Genomic DNA, 16,573 nt, shown 5'->3' on the forward strand with positions numbered 1-16,573 from the left:
AGGAAGAGTCAGAAGCCCACAACCGAGGAGCACGGAGAGAGCAAGGTAAGGAAGAGAGACCAGGGCTTAAAACAAAAGGTTTTTTATTGTCTTTAATCAAAGAGTATGGTACAGAGGAACTACACAGAGGCTTCGTTCATTTTTTTTTTAAAAGGAGCCCTTTATTTACACAGGTGTCCCCCATCACCAACTGGTAGCTAATCCCACCTTTGCATTTTGCTGGTTTGGTTTTGTTAGTGATTCCCACCTAGTTGAACGTAAGAGTCAGTCAGTTCGATGGCACGGCGAATGTGCTTCTGGATAGGAAAAAAGGAACACCCTTTAAAAATCTCCCTGAGCATTCCACTGCAAGGAGTCCACCAGAATACTTACACCCAAACACTGACAAAAGGGAGCGTGCTTTCTGAATAAATTTAACATCCTGATCATTCTCAGCCTTCTTTACTCCCCTACTTAAGGAAATATACCCTGGACGTGCACAAAGTTGATGCATGAAGAAAATGTAGAGGTTTATTTAAAATTGTGCTTTATTTAAAAAAAAAATACAATCAGACACTGTCCTGCTGTGTTTCGGAAAGCATGACAAAAATGTAGCTTATTATTATCATTATTATTATTATTATTATTTTGTCATTATATTAATAAAATTAAGATTTTGCTTATGTTTTAAATTGCTTCCCCTCCCACATCTTTCTCTGCGATACATGATATATATATATATATTTAAAAAAAGCTTTCCAATGACCAACAGAAGTTTGACAAATAATAATAATAATGATAATCATACAAATTTGTGTGTGTAAAATATGGCTGGTTCTCAAACTATCAATGTACAGCCTTTCCCCCCGCCCTTCCCTTGAGCTGCCCAAGAGACCATGGAAGAATCTTGTCACGGAACCTCTCTGAGAAAAACCCCCCTCCCAAAATCTAAAATCAATATAGGACTCTTGAGATTGTTGTCTTTGGTGTGAAGGGCATTAACCATGGGCAGCGAAAGCTGGTCTGCAGAAGATGCTGTGGTTGCATAAGGCTGGTCACTCAGACTGTAGAAGGAGCCCCAGTTAGGCCAAGCGTCATCGATGCTTTGGTAAGATTACCAGCTGCCTTATCTCCCCCTCCCCCCTGTTATTCCAGAAAACCCTCCCACTACCCCCACTTGGCTTCCCAAACTTTCCTCCATCTCTGGGTTTTATGCTCTCTTTCGTCTCCCTTCTAGATTCCGGAAGCTGATGGGTCTCAACTTCATTTCTGCAAACTGGATGGAGTATTCATGGCCCTTCCAATGGAACCAGTTAACACCCTGCAAAAACACACAGGCAACATGACCTCATATTAGTACAATCTGCATCCCTGGCTCTTATACAGAGCTTTTCTGCCATAGATCACAAGAGCGGTGAAATGACTTTTTCAAGGTCAGCTCAAGTAGGCTAGCAACAGAGCCAAGAACGGAAGCCAGGTCTCCTGACTGCCAGTCTGGATCTCTATCAACTAGGCAATGCTGCCTGTACATGTATTATTCTATTCTAGAACCTCATAACAGAGAGGTTGCAGTATATATTATTCTCCAGGATTTCTGCATTATGAACTCAGACTGTAAAGCAGGAATGGACCATTATAATCATCTCATCTGACCCATGCAACCCAGACTAGAATTTCATGCAGTGATTCCTGCATCAATCCCAATAAACTGTGGTTGAATTAGAACATCTCCAAGAGATCTCCAACCTCAATTTAAAGGCTGGTGAAGAATTTACCATGTCCCCTGTTCCAACTCCAGCTACAACAATCTGTGACTAGAACAGCAGTGGGTTCCCCACAACTTTTGTCCCTGAGACCAACTCCTGGTGTGGGATTAAGGAGGCGGTAGTCGCTTTGAGATCCATCAAAGCCAGTGTTCCTATGCCATTCCTTTTACTGACCCCTGCTGGAGGAAGCAGCGGCTTGGGCTAGAGTAACAGTGAGCTCTCCCAAAACTGTCACTCCTTCACTGTTCTCTCCTAGGTTTACTTCATTTTCAACAGAATGTCTTTTCTTAAAACATGAGAACCTGTATTTGAAGTGATAAAAGCTCCAGCCCCAAACATTCCCGTGAACTTTCATGGGAGAACGAACAAAGAAGGTTGAGAACATATTTTGACCGAACCGCAATTCTCATTTGGTGAATGTGATTTAATATAACTCCCCACCCCACGATTCATTCAGTTTTAATGGTGGGGTTTCTCCTGTCTCTCTGAAGCACTATATATTGGCCACAACAAGGGACTGACTAACAGAATGAATGAACCAGTGACTTGATTTGGTATGGCCACTCCTACATTCCCATGCCTTGAAGATCGTTACGTAATGTTGCTTTCAAATGGCAAACTCACCTGACTGTGGCTGTTGTCCCCATATCTGCCCATCAGATTGACTCGGTGACAATTCTTGTACCAGAAAGCACCTTTGTAGGACAACGCACAGTTTGTGATGGCAGCGTCATTGTCCTTATCAAAGGTGGAGAAGGACCGTCCATTGTGATAGGTCATGGAGTCACCTATACAGGAGAAACCAAGAGAATGGTGTCAGAGTTTTCACCTGACTTCTATTCTGCATGTGCAAATGATTCAATGGGTAGGAGCAACTCTGAGTTTTTGGGCATAAAATATCTTGGTTGCTCCTGTAGAAAAACCTGGCGGTGCATATCACAAGTTTTGCAGAGACCACTTTGAAACCGTGGTCCTGACTTTCACTTGAAATGCTATTTGCCAATAAATAAAGGAGAGATGCGCCCACACTGTGAATTTTGCCTCTGTATCCAGATTCTGAACCCACCACAAGCTTCTTGGGCTTCAGATCTGGGGGTTTGGTTCAGGCCCATCTTGGCTAAAAATAAATACCAAAAGTAAATGAAGGCCAGTTAACGGAGCTATGCTGATCTATATCAGCTGAACACCTGACCTAAACATAATTGGTGTGTAGGCTTAAAAAAATGACAGATGTATACATTTTAAAACTCAGTAGTTTAAATGGATTTCCTGTTCACTCACTGCACTTGCTGAATCCAAGATTCAAACCCTCAAGGTGCAGCGTTTCTCTTGTTCGAATCAATGTTATATTGTTTAACAGCTGCAGCAGAGCAGGGCACTACATTCCTTATGCTACTTTAGATGTCAATAACGTTATCAGGAGAAACAAAGAACCCCTGAGACCTTTAACTTCAGCCTTGGCAGATGCTCAATTGCCTTTCCGCTTACCTCTCAAAAATGCACTCATCAAATTTAATTCTATGCAATGTGTCCTTTGGATCTGACAACTCCACAACTGGCTGAAGTGAATTTGATCTCCACGGTCACTTCTACGGCTCTGCGTAAAATTGCTTTGGGGCCAACTGTCTGCAGTTCGTGCACTCGGGGCTCAATTCCCTGGTCCCCTGTCCAAAGCCAGAGTGAACAGACAGTGCAGGGGGCTCTTTGTGTAGGACACTGATGGAACTGAGTCTCCCCTTCAGCTGATGGCATAGCAGTAATGCTGCTACTGTAACCCATGAGCTGAAGCAGCAGCCTCTACCTCAGTCTGTTTGCCCTATACTGGGGGAGTTTGACTGTTGGGGCTGCACAATTGCTAAGCCATTGGCCACACTCCTGTCCCTGCTACTCAACTATCCAGAGAGCCACCATGGACAGCTTCAAGGTGCATAGTCCCCAGAGAGTTCTTTCTGTGGCCATGCACAGCAGAATCACAGTATTTCTCTTTTGTTTAAGCCCTTACGCTCCCATGCCACAGAATTTAGCCCTTGGTCCTTACTCTGTCAACAATGAAGCCAGAGAGGGGGCTGGACATGATCTGCAGGCCTGGGCTTAATGGGATTGAAGGAGGCAAAGGCATTCTTCAGGAACATCATCAAGCACGTTATAACAAGGCATCAGCGGCACATTCTTCACAAACGGCACTGCAGCCAGCTATCCTAAGCCCTATTAATGACAGGTAGGCAGTGCTCGCATGAGACATGTGTCTGTTTAATATGTTTGTTTACATTTGGTCGTAAGCATGTTATGAAAAGTGGCACCTGAAGGAGCAGAGCATTGAGAATGGAATCAGAGAGGAAAGTGATCCTTTCATATTTTCAAATCTCCCCCCGCCCAAGAAAAGACTTACTTTCTGTGACAGCAATCCCCATAGTTTGCACACAGAAGTTGTTGCTCTGAACCAAGTGGAAGGAAATTGTAGCTCCAGCCAAATATGGAGAAATGCATAGCTCCTCCCTCCCCCACCCCTTTCTTGGCCTATTTCTGGCCTGAAAAAATATGAGTTTTAACCAACCTGCGGTTCCACTGTATCCATCCACTTTTAGCCGATAACGGGTCTTGGAGTCTCCCACGCTAAACCGGTCATAGAGAGCATAAGCTGTCTCGCCCTTGTCTCGCAGATCCACACGCAGCTCATACTGGCCCTGGGAAGTGATTTTGTGGAGGGTCTCCAGACCTGTTGTAATGAATGGATAAATGAGTAAAGAACCACTGTGTTGTCTCCCTCTCTCTTGATTTTCTGTCTTAATGTCTTATTACCACATATTACATCTTCCTGCCATGAGCCTCTTTAGAAAAGCCAATATTGTGGTCAGCAACATGGCTGTCATGCCTACAAGTGACTCGTTCTCTTTTGTTTCAGAAAGCTCTTGCCAATCACTTACCTATCCAGAATTCATCCTTGGGATCCCCAAACCCAGCAGCGTAAGTCCTCCAGTTCCTGTAGAAATCCTCCTTTCCATTGTGACGCCTCAGAAACACCTAAAACCCCAACATGCCAGTAGCTTTATATTTGCAACAGTTAGGACTTTTACACACTAAGGACTTCCATACACCAACCATCCCAAAGTAACATGGGCACTGACATATTTCAGCCCAAGCTAGTACAGATTTTAGCAGGCCCACTGAACATTTTTTTAAAGCAAGGCCCATGTTTCTTCTTGGGCGCCAAGCCACCTCTATAGTTTGCAGCCTGGTAGTCCCTGCCCTCTGCTTTCTTAGCACTCCCTCAAAGCTCAATATCACTCAGCCTTATTGCCAGGTCCTTCTGTATCCTTCAACCTGTTGTCCACGAAGCCTCAGTATTTCTCAAGCTCCTTGCCTTCACTCTGACACTTCTCAGACTCTCAGCCCCAACTGGCTTCTTTGAATTCCACAGATTCTCAGCACCATACTTTGCTGTTCCTCTTGCCTCTGTTTTTACTGCCCTGCTTACCCACCCTTCAGTGTGACGGTAGACCTAATGCATCCTTCTCAGGCCTCGTATCTCCTGCAAAGCTTTGGAACTGGCTGCACCTCTGCTTCAGTCTCCCACCCCGACTGCAGTCAGATTTAGAACGAAAAGTTCTAAATCTTTTCGTTCCATGTGTTTTGGCACGTTAATGCAACATCATTAATAATGAAGTAATTGATTGAGGCTGGGCCCTGTCTCATGTTCTTGACTCAGGCATAAGGGAAGAGTGACATAGAGGTTCTGGATACTCACAATCCATCCACCTCCATCAGAGGTCATGTCACAATACACCTCCACAGACTGGGACTTGTTTCCATTCATATATACGGTGTAAAGTCCAGAGGTACTTTCTCCATTCAGCAGAACTTGGGAGCAGTCTTTAGGGTAAGGATAGAGAAGTCCAGCTATACACAAAAGAAAAAAAGCAGAGAACAGTGCTTGTGAAATCGTTTATGAAAAGGGGATGCAGCTTCCTGTCATTTAGGTAATTAATTTGTGAGCTCTTTCTGGTGACAAGGCAAATGAATCTATTTCATTTAGAAGAGATACTGCTAAGAATGGCGTAATGTACTAGTGGTGCACAGACTTGAAAATTTGCAAGAGAAAAATCAACTTGACTGTCCACAAATCTGGATGAAAAAATACTGATATTTTGCAGTTATATAGTACGTTCCTTCTTCAACTTGCTCATTAACTAATTAATTCTTACAGCACACTAGGTGCATTAAACAGCAGTGTCCTTAGTATACAGTTGTAGAAATTAAATCAGAGAACTTAGGTGACATGGCCAAGAAGGTTTCTCATCTGGTCAATGGCCCAGCCAGGAATAGAGCCTAGGAGACCTGACTGTAAATTCTAGAAAATCCTTGATCCTGTATTCACACCCTAGACATTATTGTAATAATCTTTGTGCAAAATATGCCTTGTGAGAAGTCATTTAAAAACTAACACCACACTGATCATTAATAATCTTATGTAACATATGTACATAATGCCTATTAAGCATTATGAACACAAGCTGAAATTATGACTGCCATTTGTTTACAAGACAAGTTTGGGGAGTAGGTAAACTGGTTACTCAAAGACAAAGGACGAACTTATACCTCTAGCCAGTTGTCATCAAAGTTGATTGGTAGCCACCTGTCAAGTGGCCAGTCTTTGGCAATGAAGGGGGGTGGGGCAGGAACAGATCAATCTGCATTTTAGAAAACAACATTTTTCACCCCAAGCCTCCATGTCTCCTTCCTCACAGATGGAATAAACTTTATGTAGGGGTAACTCTCAAGAAAATGCATTTCAAAGGGTGACTGGACAATAAAAATGAGGGGCAAAATATCCCAGTTGATCTCTTGTTCACCTAAGAAGACAAAGGAACCAGCCATTTGACTCTGAGGGGAGATCCTGACCTGAGAATTTGGTCAACCATGTTGCTGGAAACGTGGTAAGGATTTTACCTTGAACCAAGTCTAGCTTGTTAAGTTTTAGCTACTAGAAAGTGTGTTCATCTTTATGTGTCTTGTAATCATTTCTGACTTTCATACCTGATACTTGAATTCACTTAAAATCGCATCTTCTTTTGTTAATAAACTTGTTTTGTTTTTTAAGCTAAACCAATCCAGTGTTTAATTTAAACAGCACTGTTTGGCAACTCCAGTTAAAGTAGAAAACTGTAGAATACTGACCCTTTACAGAGGCAATGGACCTGTAAAATCTGAACAGTCCAGGGAAGGGCTGGACAGTGCAGAACACACATTTCTGGGAAAATTCAGGACTGGGAATTTGTTGGGATCACTCTGGAAGTAGTAACCAAGACTGCTGGAAGCCAGAGTGTGACTGGAGTGCTGCTGACAGGCTGCTGGGGCCAGAGCTGCTGGACCAGGGCTGGAGCTATACACAGACACAGAGTGTGTGACTTGCATGCTGTAAGACTGTTAGTGAGCATCCCAGGTTGGGAGTTACAACAGCAAAGCATTGTGAAGCACCCAAGGTTGTGGACCAGGACTATATAGAGAGAGAAGTTCTGGGTTGCAATCCAGACCAGTGTGGGGTTGTGTATATATATATTAATTTTAAAAAATCAGATAATATGTGATAAAAGGAAATATTTAGGGACAGATTTCTAAAGCTAAGCCTCCTGTGTATGTCTGCAATTTTGAAGGTTCAATTAACTGTATTTATATGCCTACCTACCTACAATGTCGGCACAATCATGTAGTTAAATGTTTAAGTGACATCAGTTCTGTCTGCAACTACCTGCAGGACAAAACTGCACCTTTAATGATTTGCATGTATGGCACGTGAGACTATAACAGTGGAAGCATGGGTAAAGCCAAGACGAAAATTGGGACTTCTTCAACAACCAGTGTAATGCAAAGTATGTTATAAAACAAGGCGTGTGAAAAAGAAAAAAAAAACAATGGTGCATTTTTTTCTCATTACAACTTAATAGAGGTATAGGTGCAGTCAATACAATTTCGAACACAAAAAATCCCCAAAACTATTAAAATGTGAATGTTTTTGGCATTTTCTTGACATCTTTGAAATGACTGAAAATACTATTGATTTTAGCATATTCAGTGGAAATAACTGCAACAGGTGTAATTAAGGGATGTTCTGGAAATGTATATTAGGTGAATTTCTATTATTAACACTTTTATAGTCTCAAAGCCAGCTGTGTAAATGTAACTCAGGGTCCATTGTGTATTATGTGATGCACTCTGTGCCAGAGGATTTGAGTCTGTTACAGCTCTCTATGATAGGACTTAGGCCTCCAATTCAGGAAAACATCCCTACTCAGGGCAATTACTCAGTGGGGAAGTAAGCACACTTTCTCATGTGCTTGCCTCCCCACTGAGGTCAACAGGACTCAAGCATGTACTTAAAATTAAACATGGACTTAATTGTTTGCCTGAATAAGGTACTAGCTCTTTAGCTGAAGCTGTAGAGATTCATGCTTTAGCTTTGGAGGTCTCCAGTTACTGGTCATGAAGGTAGATGTCACTTAAACACATCAGGATCTGATTCTGCTCCCACTCGCTGGTGTAGATCCATTAACTTCAATGAGGTTACTCCTGATTTACATCAGAGTTGACTGGAAACAGATTCAGAGCCCTGTGACTTTACCTAGCATTTTATAAGCACTTGACCTGATGTCAGCATAGATGGCAGAAGTCAGAGGCAAACATTTGAAGACGCTGTTCAGTTTGGAAGGTTGAGAATTGTGAGAAGTGAGGAGAACGGCAGGTGGAATTTTGTAGCCATTTAATCCTTAAAAACGACATTGTATTTTCCCTGCCATCAAAAATGTGGCAACAGGAGAACTGACTGTCAGCTGTGATGAGGCTTTCAGAATACTTGATTGCATTCAGTTTACTGGAGAGCCTTCCCAGGTAGGATCAGAACAAACACTCTGGGGTAGCAGCATGAAAACTGAGTGAGCTCAGTGGGAAAGAGAGAAGGGAGAGGAGAAGCTAGTCCAGGGATTAAAGCTGTAAGGGCCAACCTGAGTGCAAGCCACTCCACCCACAGGCTGAATCAGGCTCTGTGTGGGTGGAGTGTGGAATGGTTGAACAGCTGAAATCCAACCTTCCAGTCTGAGGGCAGTGAATGGGGCTGCTGCCTCATACAGAGTTTAAGTGGTGCAGGGAGCCTCACGCTGGCTTTCTACACAGAGGCTAGCCACTCGAATAGATGCTCAGGTTCCTGGGTGGGGTTGTACGGTCCATGCTGCAGGGGCTTCACTGTTAGTGTTTTTCAAGCTAGCTAGATCAAAGCTAGCTCAGGCTGCATAAGCTATAGTCACACCTCTGACTGCAGTGTAGACATACTCACTGCCCTAAGCACACTGCAGGTATCCACTGCCCTTTGACTTCAATGGGAGCTGCATCTGCCTATTCCAGAGCTCATTCCTAAGAATGGACCAACCCCTCATACAAAGCAAAGGCCTTACTTGTGGTGAAAATAGTCTGGATTATCTTGCTCTTCAGGGCTCTGTTCAGTGCCTGCAGCTTCACTGTGTACTGGGTGGATGGGCTTAGCTCAGACAGGCTGTAGGAAGTTGCCTCAGGTCCCAGGATGACTTCCTGTTGGAAGAATAAATCCTACAGAAACTCTGAAATGAACAAACCCATGGACTGGAACTGTTGCATATTTTAGATTTTCAGATGCCTTTTTATGTAAATTATTGATGGTATTTTTAACCGTTTCAAAGATTTATTATGAAACTTTATTCCTACAAGATTTTTACCAGACTAACGTCCATTAGTAATATAAGAAAGGTTGCTTGGAAATGAATGTTTAATATTATAATGTTTAAGTAGTGTAGTTTAAAAGCAAGCATGGTAGAAGTTAACATGGCATATATATACACATCATATTCTGCCGCAGGGGCGAAATTCATCAAAAATTAAGCAGGATTGTCCTTTGTGGTATGTCCGTAGATGCCATGGAACTGAATTTCCAAACGTGACAATTTTGGACAACCATCTTGAAATATCTAGACAAGGCCTGATGTTCAGAAAGTGCTAAACATCCGCCCTCTGAAAATCGAGTCTTTAAAAGTGGCTCAAGTTGAGCACCCAAAATCACTAGTCACTTTTATACACATATGCCTATTGCCTTTATGCCATAGACTTTGGATGGGAGAAGGCAGCTGCTTGCTGTCTTATTTTTTTCCCTATTGCGGAGAGAAGATAGACTATATGTTGTCTCAGCTGCAGCTAAGTTTTCATTATTGGCTCCGATTCAGGAAAGCACTTAGACATGTGCTTAATGTTAGACATGTGCTTCAGTCCCATTGACTGGCATTTTCTGAGCATCTCTACCAGCATGTCTCCCAACTCAGAATTTCTGGGTTAGATCCAAGTGCAGTACCTTGACTTTGCCATCGATAGACTCGTAGATAAGGAGATAGCCGGTGACAGAAGCCCGTGGAGGCCTCCATGACAATACTGCTGCTTCTGACTGGACCTCAATGGCATTCAAAGATCTTGGTGCATCCATGCCTAAAGGAGACAAGATACAGTGAGTGCAGTGCTGGCTTGATGGCAGCAGACAATGGAACCTTTGGCTGCAATGCTGGGGAAAGGCTTGACACTGCACCTGTAGTGAATTTGGTGAAGACCGTCTCACTCTTCTGAGGTCCCTTTACTGCATAGATCCTTAGCATATATTCAGTTGCAGGACGAAGGCCATTAAGGTCATATTCCACAGTGTTCCCAGACACCGTCTGAGTAACTTCTGGATCTACACAGCGAACACACAAAAGATGGGAACAGAGAACTTTAGTTTGGGGGCCACTAGAAGTCAGGGGGTCGGTTGTAAGTGGCGAGCACTCCTCAGAGGGAGGCTTAACACCAGCGCTCCGTTCAAATGTTCACATCCTGAGCTAAGGGCTGATCGTTCATTGGAAGGAAACCCATTTTTCGGAGGTGTTTCGGGACGAGGATGAAGTAAGGAGAAGCAGTGGCTCAGTGGAGTCATTGCCTCAACCCACACCAAAGCTGAATGCAAACTGTTAACTCTACAGTCAATTCCATACCCAAGTACTAGCGCTCCCTGCTGTATGTGTTGAAAATAACAGTGTGTTTTCTTTTCGCCTCAAGGATAACACAGATACAGCTCTGCTGCTGCTCACCACCGGGATTAGGGACTGACAATTTACTTAAATGAGGATGCTGTAACATGCTCCTAACCAGCCTTCACCTCTCAGAGTCAACCTTCCTCTCCCCCTTCCCAGTTGCTGAATTCAGTCCTGAGCACCACTCTCACCGACTGTGGTCGAGCTCAAAGACGCCCCCCACTGACCCTTCTTACCATCCTCAGCAATGTAGGAGATGACATAATTGTCCACTGTGGCAATCGCTGGCTGCCAGACTGCCAAGGCCTCAGAGTCTGTGATATTCACTGCTACCAGTCCTGATGGGCTGTCCAGAGCTGAAAGGACAGATAATACCATAATGAGGGAATTATACATATTAAGGGCTTCCCTGCTGCATATAATATGCTGTGCCAGGCACATAGTGAAAACTGAGCAGACACTGCTGCCCTTGCGTGGTCCTCTTTGGAATGGGAGGGTGAGGGAGGGGGGGTTACTGGAGAGATGTGCTTCACAGAACAGCACTGCTGCAGAGGGAGGTCATCATGGGAGAGGATTAAACTCATACCAAGAGGCTGGCAGTGAGAACTAATTATTTTCAAAGTCTCAGTTCCACAGGCTCTAAGATAATACTCTTGACATCATCCATCTTGGGGCCTCTTTCAGCCCTGATACCTTTCTCTCCTCAATGCTCTCAGTTCCAGACAGGTTCTTGGGGAAAACTCACACTACCGAGGGTGGGGAAAGGACTGAACGGATGGCAACTCATGGCCATTACAACCTTCTACAGACCTCTAGCCACAATTGTTTTGAATCACATAATCTGCTTTTCTACATTCTTTCTTGTGGGGATTGCATCTTCCCTCCTTTTCATGCCTTCCACCAGAGACCTTGCACTGGGACCATTAGCTGCTCCCAAGGGTGAGGGATATGAAGTATGACCTGGCCTCCAGTGCTGAGTGCATTGCCCCTTCCTCCCAGTGCTCTGTACCCCTATGAGCCCAGGAGCATTATGAATCAATTAGACTGCAGGTGGTTTCCAAAGGGATGTGGGGGAAACCCTGGTTTATTTAAAACTATGCTAGACAAAAGAGAGATGAGAGAGAGGATGGTTTTCTGGGACTCAGGAGACCCGAGTACAATTCCTTGTGCCACCCCAGACTCCCCGTCTGAGTGCGGCCAAGTGACTTAATCAATCTGTACCTCAGCTCCCCATCTATAAAAGTGGGCTAATAATGCTTTCTTTCTGTTTTGCCTGTTTAGACTAGAAGATATCTGAGGCAGGGGTCTGTCTCTCACTACAAGTTGGTATGTGCTTAGCAGAATGGGGTAGTTAAAACATCTAGACTCATCTGCAATACAAATACAAAGAATAAATAACCAGTAGGCAAAATACAAAAGAAAGAAATCCTCTCGTCAGTATCAGGGGATAGCTAAAATGTGACTTGGTTAGTGTTTTTCAATTCTGATTTTATGAGTCTTCTGTATGACACATGAACTTGAACAAACTTACTAGGACTTTATTTCTTTTGGGCATTACCTGTAGTCAGAATTCCAGAGATAGGCTCGCTTTCTTCAAATCCTTTGATGGAGATTATACTGACAGTGTAGTCTACACCTGGGATCAGTTTCACCAGCTTGGTCCTAGTCTTGGTTCCATCCACTGTCACAACATTGGGAGTACCTAGGAGCAAACCATATGTCAAGGCAATGATGAAATGATGTTCCAACTCGTGTTTAGGCTGTGGTGCTGTGCTCTAAACAAAGGACTTCATTTCCAGTACGGAAATAAGTTTCATGGAATCATAGAAATGTAACACTGGAAGGGATCTCAAGTCCAGCCCCCTGCACTGAGGCAGGACCAAGTAAACCTAGACCATCTCTGACAGGTGTTTGTCCAACCTGTTCTTAAAGACCTCTAGAGATGAGGATTCCTCAGCTTCCCTAGGAAACCTGTTACAGGGCATAACTATCCATATAGTTGGAAAGATTTTCCTAATAACTAACCAAAATCTCCTTTGCTGCAGAGTAAGCTCCTCATTTCTTGTCCTACTTTCTGTGGCACAGAGAACAATTGATCCCCATTCTCTTTATAATAGCCCTTAACATAACTGGAGACTATTATCAGGTGCCCCTTCAGTCTTCATTTTTTATGACTAAACATGCCCAGGTTTTTTTATTACTCTTTTCTCATAGGTCAGGTTTGTCATTTTTGGTGCTCTCCCCTAGAGACTGTTCAATTTGTTCAGAACTTTCTTAAAGTGTAGTGCCCAGAACTGGACACAATACTCCAGCTGAGGCCTCACCAGAGAACAAAATAGTTACCTCTCCTGTCTTACATACAACACTCCTTGTTAATATGCCCCACAATGATATTAGCCTTTTTTTATAACTGTATATTGTTGTTGACTTATATTCAATTTGTGCTCCAATATAACCCACGGTTTCTTTTCAGCAATACCGCTCCCTAGCCAGTTATTCCCCATTTTGTAATTGTGCATTTGATTTTTTTCCTTCCTAAATGAAATACTTTGCACTTGTCTTTATTGGATTTCATTTGGTTGATTTCAGACCAATTCTCCAATTTGTCAAGGATGTTTTGAATTCTAATTCTGTCCTTCAAAGTGCTTGCAACCCCTCCCCACATGGTGTCATCAGCAAGTTGAATGAGCATATTCTCCATTTTCCAAGTCATTAATGAAAATATTGAATAGTACCGGCCCCAGGACCCATCTCTGTGGGACTCCAGTGAATCGTTGATAACTACTCTTTGACTACTGTCTTTCAACCAGTTTTACACCTACTTTATAATAATTTAATCTAGGTCACATTTCCTTAGTTTGCTTATGCAAATGTCATGTGAGGCTGTGTCAAAAGCCTTACAAAAATAAAGATAAATCATGTTTACTGCTTCCCCCCCATCCACTAGGCTGGTAACCCTGTCAAAAAAAGGAAATTAGGTTGTTTTTTGCATTCTTGACAAATCTTTGTGGGCTGTTCCTTATCACCCTATAATCCTCTAGGTGCTTACAAATTGACTGGTTAACAATTTGTTCCAGTATTTCCCAGGTATTGAAGTTAGGCTGACCTATCATTCCCCAGGTCCTCTTTGTTTCCTTTTTAAGGATAGGTACTATGTTCATCCTTCTGGGACCTCTGCTATCCTCCATGAGTTCTCAAAGATAATTGATAACGGTTCCGAGATTGCTTCAGCTAGTTCTTTGAGTAACGTAGGATGAATTTTGTTAGGCTCTGCTGACTTGAATACATCTAACTAAGCTATATATTCATTAACCTCTTCTTTCCCTATTTTGACTTGTGTTCTTTCCCCCTTGTTGTTAATATTAATTGTGTAGAGTATCTAATCACCACTAACCTTTTTATTGAAGACTGGAGGAAGATAGGAATTAATCACTTCAAACTTCTTGATGTCATAAATTATTAGCTTTCCTTCTCCACTAAGTAAAGAACCTATACTTTCCTTCATCTTTCTCTTGCTCCACTGAATTTAAATAACCGTGTGTTATTACCTTCAATATCCCTTGCTAGGTGTAATTCATTTTGTGCCCTATCCTGAGTTTGTCCCTCCATGCTCGTGCTATGTACATCAGGGCCAAATTTCCCGCTTGGTTAAACCCACTGACGTCAATAAGATTGAATGGGTGAAAACAAGGGAAAATTTTGACAGTTGAGGATCAGTAAAAATAGTCTCCCTAAAACATAAATCAAAGGGGCTGGTTTATTCGTGTTTTTTCCCCCTAGTGGTCCGAGTGCCAACATTTGAATATGTGTAAGGAAAAACTAAAATCTTGTGCACGGGCACGGCCACATTTTCATGTGCAAAATGGATAACTGTCACGTGCAAATGTAGGTATTTGCACATGCAATTAAATACAAAGAAATCAAAGAGTCTTGTTGTATATTTGGACCGCTTTGGTTTGGTTTCTGATGGGAGGTGAAGAAAGGCCAGATATCTATTCAGAGTCTCTCTTTGGCCCACTTAATCTCAGACTAAGACACAGTGCATATTAGCCTGAGAGGTCCTACCTGCATAGACAGGGACTCAGGATATTTATTTATTCCAAATTCTGGTCCTACTCCAACAAAGCATTTAAGCACATGGTTAACTGTATGCTTTTGAGAAAGCCCAATGAGTTCAATGTGACAACTCATGTGCTTAAAAATTACATATGTGCTTTGCTGGATCAAGGCCTAAATCTTAGTGGAAAAACCAACTCCAGTTATCTGATGGTGGTGGTTTCCCATTTTGTAGTTTCCTATCTCCTTCCTGTTCTGTTCTGTAGCACTTCCAGGGTGTTTCTTTTAGTCCCTGGTAGGTGCTCTTCACATGCTGTTAGGTAATCTTTCCACCCAGGGGTCCTATGAGTTGTGCTAAAGTCTATTACTCATCACGGAAGTCTCATGAAAAAGACAAGCTTCCCATTTGCCAGTGAAGCACTAAAACAGAGAGATATGGTGGATGGAATGAAACATCCTTAAGGGATATTCAAAAAAGCGTTGACTTAGAAAGCACAGTTAAAGCCACAGATGACATTTTAAAAAACAAACTATTTTCAATCTTCAAGGGCCAGCTTTTCAAAGGTGCTCAGCATGATGCATGCAGGCTGAAGTGCCTAGGAGCCAAAATGGGAGCTGAACTCTTTGGAAAATCTGGCTCCAATTATGGGTGCTCCTGAGCACTCAGAAATCTGGCTTTTTTGCAAATCTGGTCCATGGCATACTAGATATGCCATTCATACAGTACGTCCACCCACTGGAACTGGTTAAGTGCACAGTAATTGTGCCTGCCAGCTGCCGGCTAGCCAGAGAATTGAACCTCTGTGTCCTTCTGATATGGAGGCTAGACTGCTATGTACCGAGTGACTGACACCAGCATCACCGTAGTCCCTTCCACTTGCTCTCTACTCTCTTTTACCAGTGCACCCTTATTCCTTTCACTACCCCACCACTTCCTCACCTCCTGTTATGGGGATGTATGAAATCCGGAAGCTCTCTACTCGGGTCCTTGGAGGTGACCAGCTGACTGTGGCTGAGTTTTCAGTAATGTCAGAGAACGTGAGTGCCTTGGGTGATCCCACAGCTGCCGGTGGAGTCAGAGGGAGAGGGAAAAACACACCACACAGACACAGAGAAAGAGTTAAAGCATGTGCTTATCAATCATTTTTTGCTGGAATAACAATTGACCTCAGCCTCCTGTCCCAGGATCTGAAGCTATAACTATCTAGTTCAACGTAACGCGAGAGAAAGTTCCATACTGCTAAGGGTTTTATTACCCGCTCAGAACAATCAGTCCTGATTTTGTTTTCCAATAAAGTTACAGCCATGTCCAGCCTCATAAAAAAGCTATTAAATGTATTCATATTATCTATTACTTTATTAATAGTATATTGCAGGGAATAATGGCAATTGCAGGGGTTATGGAACAGATCCATTTTTTGGTTTGCACTCTATATTGTACAGAATTTGTTCTAGCCATTATTTTCTCTACCCAATTGCGCTTGGTCTATTTTTAGTTTTTTATTGAACATCAGAGGCAGCCCATCCTTACACCCTGAAAGCATTTGTGCACAGCAGTCTTCAGAAATGGAGAAAGCCCTCTTTCATGGTGCCAAGTCCCAAGCAGGCAAGAAGCCCACAAAAGGTCTTGAATCTACAGTCTAGGTGCATCAAGGGCTCCATCCTGCGAGAGGTTGAGTGCCCTCAACTCCTGCTGATACC

The 16,573-nt window shown here is 42.9% G+C and overlaps 1 protein-coding gene across 7 annotated transcripts in view; it reads right to left on the reverse strand.

Annotated features, from left to right (window-relative positions):
- Positions 1-66: 66 nt before the first annotated feature.
- The window catches only part of TNC (tenascin C), a 92,373-nt gene continuing 75,866 nt past the window's right edge, over positions 67-16,573 (reverse strand). For all 7 annotated transcript variants that reach the window (XM_073314115.1, XM_073314112.1, XM_073314111.1 and 4 more), the window contains 11 exons: positions 15,813-15,935; positions 12,375-12,518; positions 11,053-11,172; positions 10,339-10,482; positions 10,111-10,241; positions 9,188-9,320; positions 5,491-5,642; positions 4,670-4,766; positions 4,300-4,461; positions 2,370-2,533; positions 67-1,300 (listed from right to left, as the gene is read on the reverse strand). In XM_073314115.1, coding sequence (XP_073170216.1) covers positions 1,190-1,300; positions 2,370-2,533; positions 4,300-4,461; positions 4,670-4,766; positions 5,491-5,642; positions 9,188-9,320; positions 10,111-10,241; positions 10,339-10,482; positions 11,053-11,172; positions 12,375-12,518; positions 15,813-15,935 — 1,481 coding nt within the window. In that variant the 3' untranslated portion in view covers positions 67-1,189. The remainder of the gene's footprint in view (positions 1,301-2,369; positions 2,534-4,299; positions 4,462-4,669; positions 4,767-5,490; positions 5,643-9,187; positions 9,321-10,110; positions 10,242-10,338; positions 10,483-11,052; positions 11,173-12,374; positions 12,519-15,812; positions 15,936-16,573) is intronic.

Source organism: Lepidochelys kempii, chromosome 16 (genome assembly GCF_965140265.1).
Source record: "Lepidochelys kempii isolate rLepKem1 chromosome 16, rLepKem1.hap2, whole genome shotgun sequence".
Lineage (NCBI taxonomy): Eukaryota > Metazoa > Chordata > Testudines > Cheloniidae > Lepidochelys > Lepidochelys kempii.